Source organism: Vipera berus (genome assembly GCF_964194415.1).
Source record: "Vipera berus genome assembly, chromosome: Z".
NCBI classification, from domain to species: domain Eukaryota; kingdom Metazoa; phylum Chordata; class Lepidosauria; order Squamata; family Viperidae; genus Vipera; species Vipera berus.
In genome coordinates, this window is record NC_138205.1 from 78,085,115 (window position 1) to 78,102,244 (window position 17,130).

The 17,130-nt window shown below is 39.2% G+C and overlaps 1 protein-coding gene across 1 annotated transcript in view; it reads left to right on the top strand.

Moving 5' to 3' along the window:
- Window positions 1-17,130, top strand: part of ULK4 (unc-51 like kinase 4) — a 195,042-nt gene that overhangs the window by 175,869 nt on the left and 2,043 nt on the right. Inside the window, exon 36 of the mRNA XM_081346237.1 lies at window positions 15,595-15,683. Coding sequence (XP_081202363.1) covers window positions 15,595-15,683 — 89 coding nt within the window. The remainder of the gene's footprint in view (window positions 1-15,594; window positions 15,684-17,130) is intronic.

The following is a 17,130-nucleotide window of genomic DNA, read 5'->3' on the forward strand; positions in this document are numbered from 1 at the left end:
CATCATCCTCTAAAAGGACTTACAATTGGGAGTCAACTCAATAGTACTGGACAATAACTCTCTAATGTTTAAAATAACATACGGGACCAATTAAAGTCTACCAAGCTTCAACTTCACCTGCTGTTCTCTCAATAAAGTCAGGCATAAGCTCCTGATGAGGAGGACTGCAATAATTACATTCTTACCCCAATGAGAATATTTCATATTCAGAGAACTGCCATCTTGTTTGAATGATTATGCCCTCCATTACATGAAATGTGAGATGAAGATATGCATCATCAGCAAACTGATGATTCTTGGTCCAAACCAATTAGAACTGTACTTCCAGATATGCAAGATCTTTAGAACTTCAGTAAAGGCTGTTTTCTGATTGGCAGGAACACTCACAACCTGTGCCCTCCCCATCTTTTGACTACAACTTTTAAATGGGGTTGGGTAACATTTTTGTTTTTAAAGATTTACAAAAGCAGGTGAACTTGGGATATGGTTGTAATTAGAGAGTTTTGTTTGGTTTTCATTTGTTTTTATGAATTTTCTTCTGTAAAGTTGTATGGTAAATTATTTTTATTTTACATTATTTTATATATGTCTGAAAATGGATAAGAAGTTTATGAAAAAAATGGTAAACTGAAGAAGGCTAATAAGTAGTACATGAAATCAAAGATATATAAGAGGTGAAAAAATATATCTGAATTTAGTTTTCTTCAACTAACTTGATTTTACTTTTCTATTCTGGGAACCCCATTGTGATAAGAATGACAGGCAGAGTGAGCAACAGTTCTGGCTAAAATTCCATATCTAAGGATTAGGAAAGGTGGGGGAGAATCACACTCAATTTTATCTCTGTCTTCAGTAGCAAAACATCTGGACAAAAGGATAGGAGTGGGATGGAAGAGACTGAAAAATAAGCTGTGCTGTCTGCACAGATTCTTGTGGTCATTCTATTAGTGCTAAATTATAGTGCCCACCGTTTCTTACCCTTGGCAGATCTGGATGGGGTGCTTTAAGTTGCAATTCAGCAACATTAGAAGGATCAAAAATTATAGATTAAAGAGCAATTATCAAAAAGAAATATACTAATTTCGTACCAATTCCAACCCAATTAAATCCTCAGTTTTATCTGGGCTAGTTCACATAAATATATTGGTTCATTTAGAGGTTACAGGAGTACAGAGTTTGAGAACTCTCAGCTGAAGGTGACCATTTGTAAAAATGCTGTAATTTATATATTGCTGCAACTTTTCTATGATTGTCCTATTTTAAATGTTTCCAACAATACAGGGACTCTTTGACTTACGACTGAAGTTATGATAGATCTCCCAAGAGCTACTTACAATTCCATGTTGAAGTTAGAAACATCACAGCACTCCTGCTGCTGTTCATCCTTACAACTGACCACAGGGACACTACAGCAGCCTCCCCTGCCACTTCCAACCCCCCCGTCCCCCGCCCCTGCAGTGCCAGATCCCTGCCCTGGACTTGCTTTTCCCTCCCATCATGTTCCTGCAGGACTTCGGCCCTTCCCCATCCCATCACCTATTGCATAGTAATCTTTGGAAGATCTCTGGAGCTCTGTATCTCATGTTGAGGAAGGAGGATAAGTCATTCTGTATCTCAGTATCCCTGGGCTATACAGCTGGGTCTCCGAGCAGCTTTTTCTGAGTGACGAGAAGGAATTGTGGCCGCACTGAAATGGTAGCTGTTTCCAGTAAGCAGCCCAGAGACAGAGTGGTCTATTTGGATACCCTCATTGTCTGCATAGTGCTGCAGGGTTTTCACAGTGATGCATAGACTGCATTAGGAAAGCAGAATGAACCACTTTGTGTCTGGGCCATGAGACTACATCCCAGAAATGGCTGCCTTTTTAGACCTGCCACAGTTCCATAAGTCGGTAACCCTGGAGTTCTTTAAAAGGTAAGTGCACGATGGATGTGAAGCCCAGTGGAGTGAGAAGAAGCCCAAGGCCTGTGGAGACTTGGGGGAAGGGGAGAAAGACTTGCAGGGACCTGGCCCATGGGGACCCTGAGGGGAAAGAAGCAGAGCACAGGGTGTCTCGGGTTGGGGGAGGCCTTGGAAGACTCATGGCAGGGGAGCTATCCCTGCACTGGGCCCCCTTCGGCCTTGCCCACCCCTGAGGCACCTGATGCTCCACTTAATGACCCCCATTGATTAAATTAATTTTAATGCAGTACTACATTCTAACCACTGCATCACCAGGGCTGTAATAATCCAAAGTTATCACTAATGAATAGGTTTTTTTAGAGGGAAAAGAAAATCCCAGTGACTGAAATTAGCTAACAATCTAGCTGTGCCGTTCAGAGCAGTTTCAGATTCATCCCCTAGCACAGAAGTAGGCAACATTGGCTCTTTTATGACTTGTGGACTTCAACTCCCAGAATTCTATGCTGGCTCAGGAATTCTGGGAGTTGAAGTCCACGAGTCATAAGAGAGCCAAGGTTGCCTACCCCTGCCCTAGTAGTTTCAGGTTTATCCCCTAACACATTCCAGTAATTTGAAGTGGATTACCAATATCCTTCGATTAAAGGAACTTCTGGCTGGTGAAATATGTTCCCTTAGCAGCAACACATGATTTGTATTCACTTTCTTTCAGGATTTTTTTTTCCTTTTTTAATATTTTTATTGTGAAAAGAATACAAAAGGAAATAAAAAAGAGGAAACAAAAAAAATAACCACTAAGCACAGTTCTGTTTTTAAAAAGGCACAGAGGACATTCTAATAATACAACTTCTCCATTCCCAAAGTTTAACCATACTTTAAACTTGATGTATTACATTGAGTTTAGTCATTGTTTTCTGTTTGAATCCAAGAAGCTATATTCCTAATGTCTAAATCAGTCTTGCTGTGTGAGGTGTTCAATATAAGGGAGCCTCTCCTACTTAAATTTGTTTAGACTTCTATTAATGGATATACAAGTTGTCCTCATTTAGCAACTACCTTGGACAGTAACGAATTGCAGTTACAGCAATGATAAAAATGTAATGTGCAATTAGTGTCTATATATATATATGATCTTTGCAAGATTTGTATCTCAGTCATGTGTTTGCCATTACTATCAATTAGTAGGCATTCCCCTCTGCCCCCCACCCCATCTCACAGAGTAGAGACATCGCCTACACAAGCTATATTTTCCTATGCTGCTTTTCTCTGTAATGCATGCTAACCACAATCTCAGCTCTGTGTTCTTATTTGGTTATTAGAGTCAGGGGCTGATGCTACTTGAAACTGACAAGAACATAATTTCACAGGAAAACTTGCTACTGCAGTTGGTAATTACAGCTGGGAGTGTTAGTCAGTGTGTGTTTCCCATTCTGTGCCTACTTACTTTCTTGTAATCCTGTCCTCTCTAGTGAATGTAAATACAAACATTAATTCCCTTCTTGGTTCTCGGCTGCAGAGGCCTTTCTGGAAGGCCTTTGACGGTGAAATGGAGGCCAGGGGAGCGTTGCATGCTTCAATCTGGAGCTCCATTTTCAGCTGCAGAGGCATTTCCTGAAGGCCTTTGACAGCGAATTGGAGGCTGAGGGCAACATACATGAGTGGCGGCAAGTGGCTGCAGAAGAGGTGGGCTGGCGAGGCAGATGTCAATTCATGGGAGGCCTGGCTGCAATGGTAAGCGGGTATGGGGGGAAGGGGAAGCTCCATCCTCCACCCCCTCCCTAGCTTGATTTTTAGGCGTCACCTCGCCCTAAAACTAGGGCTTATTTTGGGGGCAGGGCGTATATTAGGCCTATCCCCCAAAATTAAGCTAGGGCTTATTTTCGGGGTAGGTCTTACTTTTAGTGAAACACAGTACTATTCTGATACTCATAAGAAAAGCAATATTCATCTTAACATATAGCATATTTATTTCCCAGATTTACTTGTTGCATTAGTCTTATAAAATGATCTTGTTATTTCTGCTTAAATGCCTTTTTTTCAAAGCTGATAAAGTTTAGACTATATCTAAACACTAAATGAATCCTCAGTAATTATCCATGTATTCCATCTCCCATCACCAGATGTTCTTGAAAATACAGGTTTTGCTGTGCCTACGTGATAATTATCCTTGTAACTTCCATGCTACTTAGATTGTTAATTAACTTTTCTGTCCTATAAATAATGTAATTTTGTGAGTAAAAGGGCATTTGTTGACAATAAATGTTAAACAGCATGGATTAATGAAGTGAAAGAAATAAAAATAGGTATATTGCACATTTATAAAACTAAGCGGAAGGATAAGCGTATGTATAGGAAGAATTTAAATCCAGATGTCACCATCTGTTAGGACCTGGTCCAAATATGAGACCTTTCATTATCAACCTCCTCTCTGCCAGATGAGGGTAAGGACAAAGCAATCCCAAGCAATATCCATTTTTATCAACATTGCGTGCACATAGAACTATTTAAAGAGAACTAACTTTGTGCTATTGAATTCCTTTCCCATTGGGAAGGGCAAAATATGGTCAAAGCTTGTAGTAGCTTGACTTTAAGCTATTTGAAGTTGGGAATGCCTTCAAGTAAAAGCTGCATGCAAACATGCTGCAACTGACATTTAACCTTCCTCTTTTGGGGATAGCAGGTAGCTGCTTAAATCCTCAGATATACAACTTCCCAGGTATTTCTGAGAGATTTGAGGATGGGGTGGGAAAGTATAAGACTTTAAAATGGGTCTTCATTTATAGCCCTCTGGGCCAGATGCTTTAAACAATATGTATCAATAAGAATATGGATTCATTATGAATCTTTGATTATATATTCAACTAAAAAGATCAGAGAGATGCTTGCTTTATGTTTTAATCAATGTTAAGTGCATATACAAAATTGAGAACATGAAGCAGGCACTGAGGTCAAATATCAATCACAGATACATTGAAAGTGATTCTTTAAAGCAGAGCAGAGCTTGCCAAATTATATGCATAAATGACTTTGAACTCCTAAAAAGATATATCTTCCCATAAATAAGAAAAAAAAAATAAGTTTAGTGTTTGAAATGTAAGCTCTCCTAGGTAGGCTTTTATTATTTTCTTTTTTCCCCTCTGTGGTGGGTATCTACTTGTTATAACACATATCTGTTAAGATCTAAAGATTACAAAACCTTCTTAATCTGTACATGTCTATAGGGGTACATGCCAAGGGACACCTGGAATATTCCAGCTTTTATCCTATTTCATTCTGGTTTAAAAAGCTCATCATCCCTGTTCAGGCCTGTTTGTACAAGCCAGCAATTGACAACACCAGCTGAACTTGTTTAATTTGCTTTGCTCTTGAAAACACACTGTATTTATACTGACTTTCTATTCAAGATGTTTATAAGTTTTCCGGAAGGTGAAAAAGTTAAGCCAGTAATAAGTACTAAGCATGCCTATGAAGTCATACTTACTAATATTAAACACAGTCTGGCTCTGACAATCAGGTCTACAAAGTTAGCTAGGGCAAAAGGTTTTGGACAGACTCTGAAACATGTATCTTTATGTTTATCTTTATTATCACAAGTTTAGGTCACCTGAGTATCTCACCAGGTAACTTTGATCCAACATACATGTAAGTCCTTAACTTACAGTCATTCATTTAAGCAAATGTTTGAAGTTACAACAGCACTGAAAAAAGTGATTTATGATTGGTCCTCACACTTACAAGTGTTACAGAACTATCACAGTCTTATGGTCATAATTCAGGTGCTTAGCAACCGTTATGTACAATGGTTGCAACATCCCAGGGTCATGTGTTCACCATTTGCAACTACCCCAGCCAGCTTCCAACAAACAAAGTCAATAGGGGAAAACAGATTTGCTTAACTATCACACAATTCATTTAACAACTATAGTGATTTGCTTAACACCCATGGCAAAAAAAGTTGTAATATTTGGTATGATTCATTTAACAACCACCTTGCTTGGCAATGAAAATTCTGGTCCCAATTGTAACCATACGTTGAAGATTACCTGTACCTCACTAGATGATGGTTCTGAAAAAAATAGGAGAGATTGCATGTATGAACTTGAAGTTGAAATCCTCAGTTCAAAGCAGGGTAAAAATCAGATAAAGAATAGGAAAAGGAAAGAATATTACAGGTTATGAAATACTGTTGTAAGAATTGGTTTTTGGTATTATAATTTTTGTTTTTAGGGTAGTTCAGTGCTAACATGAGATGAGTTACATGTTCTAAAAAATGGAAAACTTGGAGAGATTCTGAATTTGAATAGGTTAAATAAAAATTTCAGGATTTGTTTGTGGTAGGATAAATTGAGCATAATCATAAGTACTATAATATTAAAATACTGAGGAATTTGCTGATTGGGCTGTATTCTATATATTACCTTTGAGAAATAGTAAGGAAGATATAGTGAACTTCTCCTCCCTTTACCATACAACTTTACAGAAGAAAATTCATAAAAACAAATGAAAGCCAAACAAAACTCTCTAATTACAACCATATCCCAAGTTCACCTGCTTTTGTAAATCTTTAAAAACAAAAATGTTACCCAACCCCATTTAAAAGTTGTAGTCAAAAGATGGGGAGGGCTCAGGTTGTGAGTGTTCCTGCCAATCAGAAAACAGCCTTTACTGGGAGAAAATATTTTGTTGATAGAGAGAGTGGGCAGAGATCACCAGAACTCAGAAAAATCAAACTTTAAAGAATCAATCAGAATAGTAAATTTCCATTCTCAGTTGGGCTTCAAAAAGAAGGCAGGCAAACTCCATTTTGCTTTTGTTCTTTTGCCTTCTATCTCAAGGAGAGAAGGCATTTTGGTTAGTTTGGCTCCCACTAAGGAAAGGGATAGTATAGCCCCGTGGTGGCAAATCTATGGCACGGGTGCCACAGGTGGCACCCAGAGCCCTCTCTGTGGGCATGCGTGCCATCACCCCAGTCCTAGGCCTTCAGCTGGGATTTATAAAACCTTTTTGCTTTAGGCCTCTGCTGCTGTGTACAAAAAAAGGTTCAATCAATCAATTTCAACTTCTCACGGGGGAAAAAAGTTCTCGCAAAGTTGGAATTGATTGATTGAACTTTTTAGTCCCACCCAGTCTACCTTTTAACACTGCAGCCATGCCCACCTGATGGCCCACGCCTACCCAATTGACCACAACCACTCAAAGGGCCATGCCCACCCAGCAGCCAATGATACATAAATGGGTTTTGGGTTGCAGTTTGGGCACTCAGTCTCTAAAAGGTTTGCCATCACTGGTATAGCCCATATGGAAAAATCAGGAGAAAATAGCCATTTACAGAAATGTGAAGCTAAAAGAATCCTTTTACTGATTCTATGGATTGAGTTGAGTTGTTTCTTTGTTACTTTAGCCACAATTTGTTCTACGTATATTTTGTGGATGTGTATTCCACCATGCATAATGTGTATTATCATCTACATTAAGGACCATGAGAATCATAATAGCATTGTTTTTTTCCATCAACTCTAAACTAATTACTTTTATCTTAATCTATATAATAAATATGTTTCTTTAGTGAATCAGATCACTTATTCTGTGGTCTTTAACTTCAGTAGACATTTTACCTAGCTAAGTTATTAAGAAAAATAAGTCAGAAATGTTTCATCTTGTTGTTGTTAGCTGCAAAGACGTGTCCAACCCATCGCGACCCCATGGTCAATGTTCCTCGAGGCCTTCCTGTCCTCTACCATCTTCTGAAGTCCATTTAAGCTAACGCCTACAGCTTCAGTGACTCCATCCAGCCACCTCATTCTCTGTCATCCCATTCTTCTATTGCCCTCAATCTTTTCCAGCATTAGGCTCTTCTCCAGTGAGTCCTTCCTTCTCGTTAGTTGGCCAAAGTATTTGAGCTTCAACTTCATGATCTGGCCTTCTAAAGAGCAGTCGGGGTTGATGTCCTCTAGGACTGACCGGTTTGATCACCTTGCAGTCCAAGGGACTCGCAGGAGTCTTCTCCAGCACCATAGTTCAAAGGCCTCAATTCTTTGGTGCTCAGCCTTTCTTATGGTCCAACTTTCACTGCCATACATTGCAACTGGGAAGACCATACCCTTGACTATACGCACTTTTGTTGACAGGGTGATGTCTCTGCTTTTTAGTGTGCTGTCTAGATTTGCCATGGCTTTCCTCCCCAGGAGCAAGCGTCTTTTAATTACTTGGCTGCAGTCCCCATCTGCAGTGATCTTGGAGCCCAGGAAAATAAACTCTGTCACTACCTCCATTTCTTCCCCATCTATTTCCCAGGAATTGAGAGGGCCGGATGCCATGATCTTGGTTTTCTTAATGTTAAGCTTCAACCCAACTTTTGCACTCTTCTTCTTCACCCGCAACAAGAGGCTCTTTAGTTCTTCTTCACTTTCTACCATTAGAGTGGTATCATCTGCATATCTTAGGTTGTTGATATTTCTCCCAGCAATCTTAATTCCAACTTTTGATTCATCTAGCCCTGCCTTTCTCATGATGTGCTCTGCATATAGGTTAAATAGGCAAGGCGACAGTATACAGCCTTGCCGGACTCCTTTCCCAATTTTGAACCAATCAGTGGTTCCGTGTCCAGTTCTCACTGTTGCTTCTTGGCCCGCATATAGATTTCTCAAGAGACAAATAAGATGGTCTGGTATGCCCATCTCTTTAAGGACTTGCCAGAGTTTGTTATGATCCACACAATCAAAGGCTTTAGCATAGTCAATGAAGCAGAAGTAGATGTTTTTCTGGAACTCTCTAGCTTTCTCCATAATCCAGCGTATGTTAGCAATTTGATCTCTAGTTCCTCTGCCTCTTCGAAATCCTGCCTGTACTTCTGGTAGTTCTCGATCCACATACTGCTGGAGTCTAGCTTGTAGAATTTTAAGCATAACTTTACTAGCATGAGAAATGAGTGCAATGGTGCAATAGTTTGAACATTCTTTGGAATTGGAATGTAAACTGATCTTTTCCAATCCTGTGGCCACCGTTGAGTTTTCCAAATTTGCTGGCAAATTGAGTGTAGCACTTTTACTGCATCGTCTTTTAAGATTTTGAATAGCTCAGCTGGAATACTGTCACCTCCACTAGCTTTGTTGTTGCTCAGCTTTTCTAAGGCCCACTTTACTTCACATTCTAGGATGTCTGGCTCGAGGTCAGTGACCACCTCATTGTGATTGTCAGGGACGTTAAGCTCATTCTTGTATAGTTCTTCTGTGTAATTTTGCCACCTCTTCTTAATCTCTTCTGCCTCTGTTAGGTCCCTGCCATTTTGGTCCTTTATCATGCCCATTTTTGCATGAAACGTTCCTTTCATCTCTCCAATTTTCTTGAAAAGATCTCTGGTCCTCCCTATTCTATTGTTTTCTTCTATTTCTTTGCATTGTTCATTTAAGAAGGCATTCTTATCTCTTCTAGCTATTCTTTGGAATTCTGCATTTAATTGGGCATATCTTTCTTTTTCTCCCTTGCCTTTCGCTTCCCTCCTTTCCTCAGCTATTTGCAAAGCTTCCTCAGACAGCCATTTTGCTTTCTTGCATTTCTTTTTCTTTGGGATGGTTTTGGTTGCTACCTGTTGTACAATGTTGCGAACCTCTGTCCATAGTTCTTCAGGTACTCTGTCTATCAGATCTAATTCCTTAAATCTATTTGTCACCTCTACTGTATATTCAACAGGGATATGATTTAATTCATACCTGACTGGCCTAGCGCTTTTCCCTACTTTCTTTAATTTAAGCCTAAACTTTGCAACAAGAAGCTCATGGTCTGAGCCACAGTCAGCTCCTGGTCTTGTTTTTACTGACTGTATATAGCTTCTCCATCTTTGGCTGCAGAGCATATAGTCAATCTGATTTCTGTGTTGACCGTCTGGTGATGTCCATGTGTAAAGCCGTTTCTTGGGTTGTTGGAAAAGAGTGTTTGCTATGACCATCGTATTCTCTTGACAAAATTCTATCAGCCTGTGCCCTGCTTCATTTTGTACTCCAAGGCCAAACTTGCCTGTTATTCCAGTTATCTTTTGGCTTCCTACTTTAGCATTCCAATCCCCCATGATGATAAGGACATCATTTTTTGGTGTTACTTCTATAAGGTGCTATAGGGCTTCATAGAACCGGTCAATTTCATCCTCTTCAGCACCAGTGGTTGGGGCATAGACTTGGACTACTGTGATATTGAATGGTTTGCCTTGGATTCGAACTGAGATCATTCTGTCATTTTGAGGATTGTATCCCAGTATTGCTTTTCCTACTTTTTTATTGACTATGAAGGCTACTCCATTTCTTCTGAGGGATTCTTGCCCGCAGTAGTATACCTGATGGTCATCTGAATTAAATTCACCCATTCCTGTCCATTTTAGTTCGCTGATACCTAAGATGTCAATGTTTAGTCTTGTCATCTCTTGTTTCACCACGTCCAGCTTTCCTTGATTCATGGATCTTACATTCCAGGTTCCTATGGAGAAAAAAATCTTTACAGCATCGGACTTTCCTTTCACCACCAGATATATCCACAGCTGAGCGTCCTTTCGGCTTTGGCCCAGTCGCTTCATTCTTTCTGGAACAATTGCTTTCATAGGACAATTGAACTCTTGGGAAAGCAATAGTCTTGGCAGAAGCAGTGTATAAAAATAATAACACTGAAGGCTGAATAAGCAAATTAAAAAAATAATTGTTGAACCTCCAGCCTCATCCATTTATCAGTGCAGGATTAGTTATTGGTTTTCCTTGTGTGAGAAATTGTATGAAGGCAACAATGCTGTCCGGCCTTTTTGCTGAGGCATAAAAAGAAACAGGGCAGGAATGGCCATTCAAAAAGACTTAAGGTATTATGAAAAAGAATTCTTTATTATTAATATAATAGTTATTCTATTAATTATGGGAAAGCTATTGTGTATTTTATCAGCTTCATAGATAGGCATTTTGAAAATTTTAATCACAAAGTAGATACTATTCTAAGATTTAATTTTATTTTTAATTAAAGGTATCAGTTGTAAAGAATTCCACAATAGATATAAGTAAGATGAAGACCTTAAAACCTTTTTCAGTCAGACATCTTGATGATATTGCAAGGTTATGATGGAAATAAGATAAATAAAATTCTTGATGAAGAAGCACTTCAGCAAAAATGAATGCAGTGCAGAAAATATAACAATGGCAGAGTTCCTTGCATAGACAGGATCTCCAGTATATGGCAAGCACTCAGGTACCAAATTTGTACATTGCAAAGATGCATAGAGTGCACTCTGATTTTGTATGGAAACTGTTTTTTGTGTTTGTTTATTTATTGTCATTTTTTCCTGTGGGCACAATGGCACACATTAAAAAAATGAAATTTAGTTGCTTCCTCCCTCTCAAAATGTACACATACATAACACACATTTAAAACATACTATATACAACATATGTATAGACCTACACCCTTATGTATAATTAACATATAAATATTAACCACTGTCCATCTTGAATACATAACAGAAGGAGGAAGCTTTAGAGTTTACAAGGTTAATACTGTATGGAACAAAGCTGTGACTGAATCTGCATGTTCTGCTTTGGATGCCATGGAGGCTCCTCCCAGAAGGTAACAAGGAAAACAGGTCATGAAGAGACAATCTTACGGACCCTGCTCAAGCTACGCTTCTGTGCTATGTCCTGGATGGAAGGGAGGGAACTGCCAATGATCTTTTCAGCCATTCTCACCACTCTTTTCACCACCTTCCTGTCTGAAGCACTGATGCTTCTAAACCAGACTGTGATTCTGTATGACAAGATGCTCTCGATCATCCTTCTGTAGAAAGTGGTAAGGATAGGGGAAGGAAGATGTGCTTTTCTCATGCGACACGGAAAATGCAGGTGCTGCTGTGCCCGCTTCACCAGTGTCTCACTGTTGAGTGACCAAGCTAGCTTACTTGTTAACTGCACACCCAGGAAATTGATGCTGGTAACCATCTCCATAGGTGAATCATTAATGCTGTGTCTACCTTTTTTGAAATCAACAGTGATCTCTTTGGTTTTTCCAGTATTTAAAACTAGGCTGTTTTTCTTACACCAGTTCACCAAACCCTCAAGCTCCTTGCAGTAAGTACCCTCATTGTCATCATGAATAAGGCCCACTACTGTTCTATCACCTGCGAACTTCACCATATAGTTGGTGAACCTAGCACTACAGTCATGGCTCAACAGGGTGAACAGCAGCGGACTTCGGACGCAGCACTGAGGAGAAACTGTGCTCAAGAAAATGGTGTTAGAAATATTTGTTCCAGCTCGCACATATTGGGACCTGTTAGTAAGAAAATGAAGAATCCAGTTGCACAAAGGAGTGTTTAAGCCTAAAAGACCCAGTTTGTCTACTAGATGCTGCCGAACTGAAGTCAACAAACAACAAATGCACATGTGTATTACTTTCCTCTTAAATGCTTCAAGCTCAGATGGAGAACAGAAGAAATAGCATCCCCCATAGAGCGATTTGGCTGATAAGCAAACTGAAGTGGGTGAAATGTTGGCGGGAGGCTAGATACAATAATGTCCTTTATCAGCTTCTCAAACCATTTCATAATGATGGATGTCAGTGCAGCCAGATGGTAATCATCGAGGCCTCTAATTGTGAACTTTTTTGGCACTGCAAAATGGTGGCCATCTTAAAACACGATGGGACCACTGCCTGCTGCAATGAGAGATTGAAAATATATGTGAGAACACAAGCCAGCTCATCTGCGCATTCCCTAAGAATACATCCAGGAATATTATCTGGGGCTGCTGCTTTCCGAATGTTAATTTTCCGCAGTGTTTTCTGGACAGAGGTGACATCAGAGCACTTGCTCATCAGGATGGGGCACATCTTTCCTAGCAAGGAGTGTTATTTGATGCCTCAAACGTATTCAGCTCGTTTAGGAAGTCTGTGTCATCCTTGCATCTCGATGGAGCCACCTTATAATCTGTAATGGCCTGGATTCCTTGCCACATTCGCCTGGTGTTTTTACGGCACTTTTCAAATTAGCTCTGGCTGTTCTAAGTGCCAACAAGTTGCCAGATTTAAAAGCCACATTTCATGCTTTCAGCATCTTGCGGAGCTCATAAGTCAGCCACGGTTTTTCATTTGCCCTCACAACAATGCTTAGACACTGACATCCTCTATGTACTTTTGGATATATACAGACACCTTGGTGGCATACTCCTCAACATTTATATGTTGGTTATCAGTTGCTGCTTCTTTGAACATGTCCCAATCTGTGCATTCAAAAGCAGTCTTGTAATGCTTCTATAGCTCCCTCTGTCCAAACCCTCACCTGCTTTCCTGTAGGTTTCACTCTGACTAATAAAGGTTTATATGCTGGACCGAGAGAAGTACAGATTATTTATTTGATTCAAACTGAAGAGAGAATTTCTGGAAACTCCATTTTGGTTCAGCTTATTGCTTTTCAGCTCACAGGGCAGTTTTTTTTAATGTTCACTGAAGTTTCTGCCATGTCCAGTTTTATCAGGCTATATATCTAATTTCTTAGTTAATATTCTGATGTTTTTCAGTGTCCTTTTATAAAAAACGTTATGTAGGGGAAAAGAATTTTGGAGTCATTATAACAATGTAGTTGTGACCATTTTAGCGTCAGCCTGTAACAGTGAAATCAGACGACAATCCACAAGCTCTAGCCTTCAAAATCATAGTTATAAAAACATCTTAAAAGGAATAGGAAATATCATTTTCAATCTTCAGTGGTATAGGAACAAAGCAGTATTTTGTACCAATCTGCAGAAAACTCTGGTTTGGTTCACTGATATAAATATTTACTGTTTACTGCTTCTTGTACTATAAAGGCAAATTAGTCCTGAGTGATCTTTGGAATATCAATTTTATCTGAAAATGTCTTTAATGTCTGCATTCAAGTCTCTCAAACCTAGTTAATAAAATTAGGTATATTTCTTAAAATGCTTTGGCAACTGAACAGTATTCATTTTGCCTAGGCAATTCTTAAGTGTGAAATAATTCTGAAATATTGTTTCAGCCTAAAAACTAGTATTTTAATAGGTATTTCCTCTCATTTTCATTGATCTTGCTAACTCTTTTCCAATAAATACTTGGTACCTTGTGTGTAAGAACAATTAAACTTCATTTTATTGTACATAGAGGTATTATAGCATTCTGAGCATGGTTGATTCAGAGTTGATCAAAAGTGCTTTAATGTGATTTTACAAAATGTCACAAATTAATTTATTTTTTTTCCATAAAAATAATTGTACAAGCAATTATCTGACCTCTAATATATGTCTTATAGGAATTTCAAGCAATCTATATTTTTAAATTATGTGTATAAAAAAACCTCAAAATCTTTTTCATCCACTATCTGAAATTACATTTTAAAAGCAAAACACTCAAATACCATCTTAAAATAATCCAGTTATTTTTTGTTTAAATGATTAATAATGATGCATGGACATGATGAGATATTTCTTTAGAACTATTCATAATTATCAATCTGATCTGCTAAACTTTGAGAATTTACAATCAAGTCTGATGATTGCTTTGGAAAGCATAAATTACACTTTTTAAAGGTATAGAAAAAAATCACATTACTTGTACATTATATTAATGCAAAGTCAAAATACATACGTAGGATTTATAACATCAGCTATTACTGATCCATTTCAGAGAAAACAGGTTTCAGCATATTATACTTTTCTTTTAATGACATTGAAAGATAACTGGGCCTATGTTTCTGAGAATTGGGTTGTTCTGGGGTAGTCTAGCATTTTATTATACATTTTTAACAGCATAAATTTTAAATAACCTGTTAATAAAAGCTTCTATACTACTGTGGAATTCATGTAAATTTTCCCAAGGTGAATAATTATTAGAGGTTTTTTCTCTCTGTCATTAGTAAAAGATACTGTATTTGGAAAGTTAATCTGCCATGGGATTTTTTGCTATTTTAATTGCTTTTTTGTATTCAGCTAATGAACTCTGAACTCTGAATAGATAAATCTGAATTTGTTCAGATTCAAATATACTGTGCATAAATTCACTACATGAGCTTAGGTGTAAAAAATGCATAATAATTCACATGTATTTTGTAAATTGAACATATCTAGGCTATATTAACATTTTTTTCCACATATGCATTCTGTATCTCTTTCATTTTCTACTCCTGGCAGTGTGCATAATAATTTTTGCCCCCTATTTTCTTTACACCAAAGCTCTTATGAAAGGAGTAGGACAGAAAGAGTGATTTGCCCCAAATCTCCTAATCCAATAGAGGAGAAGAACTCACAGTCTCTTGGTTTCTAATCCGGTATCTTAACCACTATAGAAATATTCTACAAAGTATACATTTTGGCATACATTGCTTTAATACCAAGAATTCCATTGTAAATTTGTAGAAGAATACAATACATCTAACTGACAAATTGATAAAATACAAAATAGGTTGATTCATATTAAAATATAAACAACTTCCCACACCTCTACTTTGAATTATTTGATTCCTGAATTAATCTTGCTCAGAAAGAATATAACCTAGTCTAGCATTACTTTAAAAAGTCCTTGTGGCCAAATATAATTATATAATCTTGAGATGGAAGATTGCAGAGAATTTGGATTAAAACACTAGTGTAACAATAAGATGTAGAGAGATTACACAGGTTACAAATGAGTATTTTTCTAAATTTTTGGTAATTCTTCTTGTGATAACAGGTAACTTCAAATGAGAAACATTGTGAAAGCCTGAAGAATGATGGGGGAATTCTTGTGCAAATACTAGAGAAGTTGGCCCAGGCATCCAGGTGAGTTCCCTTAGGTTTCTGGAATTTCTACCTGTGCACGCATTCCTCCCTTTCATCTCTCTATAGTTGACTTGTGTATAATTTTCTAATTTCCTAATCCACACTGCATTATATAGTTCTATCGCTGATGCTTCTTCTGTTCTAAGTTCCTAGCTTTTCTCTCTCCACTTTCTCCATTTGGCATTCTTTCAGTATGATCCCTTCTCATAGTATACCAGATTTCTATGGCACATTTTTTTCTCCCAGTGTATCATCTCACATTGTGTGCTTGTGCCTATTGGCAGCAAAATGGAGTAACTTGAGTAATAGTAATAGATAAAAATAGATTATTTCAAATATACAATAGAGGGAAGATGTATCCAGTGGCTGTTTATGAAAAATAAATGTTTGAAAGCATGGATCTCCACAACTGTCTCCAAAATCCTGGATAGCTGCTTTGTTAACAGCCATGCAGGCCATTTCTACTCATAATAACTACTATTATCAGTCATTCCCTGCTTTTAGGAATACTGAACACCAGGTCTTTTCAACCAGTGGTATGCGTACCATCGGTGGTACTTTGGCACCTGGCAGGTAGTACGTGACTGTCCTAGAGAAGTGGTAGCAAGGGGGGAACAGGAATGAGCTGAAGCGGCGACAGTGCCGCACAAGCCTGAGGAAGAAACAGCTGGAGCTGCAGGGCTGTCAGGGCTTGGCAGAAGCTCCAGATCAACGTTGGACTCCAGCTGATTGGTGTTTTGGAAGCTGGAGGTGCCCTGAAGAGAAAAGGAGAAGGGGGACAGAGAGGAAAAGATATAAAAGGTTTTGGTGGGTAAGGGTGAGCGAGGGGCTACCTCTGCCCCTTGGGTACACGAACAGGAGGCGGCAAGCGCCCAGCATCCCTGCTGACCACTGAGAAAGAAAAAAGGCAAGAGAAGCACTTTCCTTTCCCCCTGGACACCAGCACTCACGTGCTCGCCGCCTTCTCTGTGCACTTCCAGGGGGTGGAGCAAAGACGGCGGGGGGGGGGGCTCGCTGGCTCCAAAGTTGCCCTGTGGATCTAAGGCAGAGCGAATTCCAGCTTTGATGGCCCCTACCAGTAGATCAGCGCCATGCCCGCTCGCTGATCTAGCCTCGCAGCCACCAGGCTTCCCTTTCACTGGGACCGCCCCTGCTTGCCTGGGATAGCGACGGCCAGTGGCAGTATGGACACAGGCAGTGCTGGCAATCTCTCCCCTTCCTGCCATCCCTTGGGAGAGAGGGAGGAAGGAAGGAAGAAAGGAAGGGGGAAAGGGGAAAGGGACTGCCTTCTGAGCGCTTCACAGGTTCACTTTTTTAAGCTGCCTTCCCCTTCCCCCCCCCCCCCGTCATTGCCTCTGTGCCTGAAGGGCTTCTGTGTGGCTCTCAGCTCGCCTCTCCCAGACCCGTGCATGTGTTTGTGTCTCTCTGTGTTTGCGCTTGGGGGGGT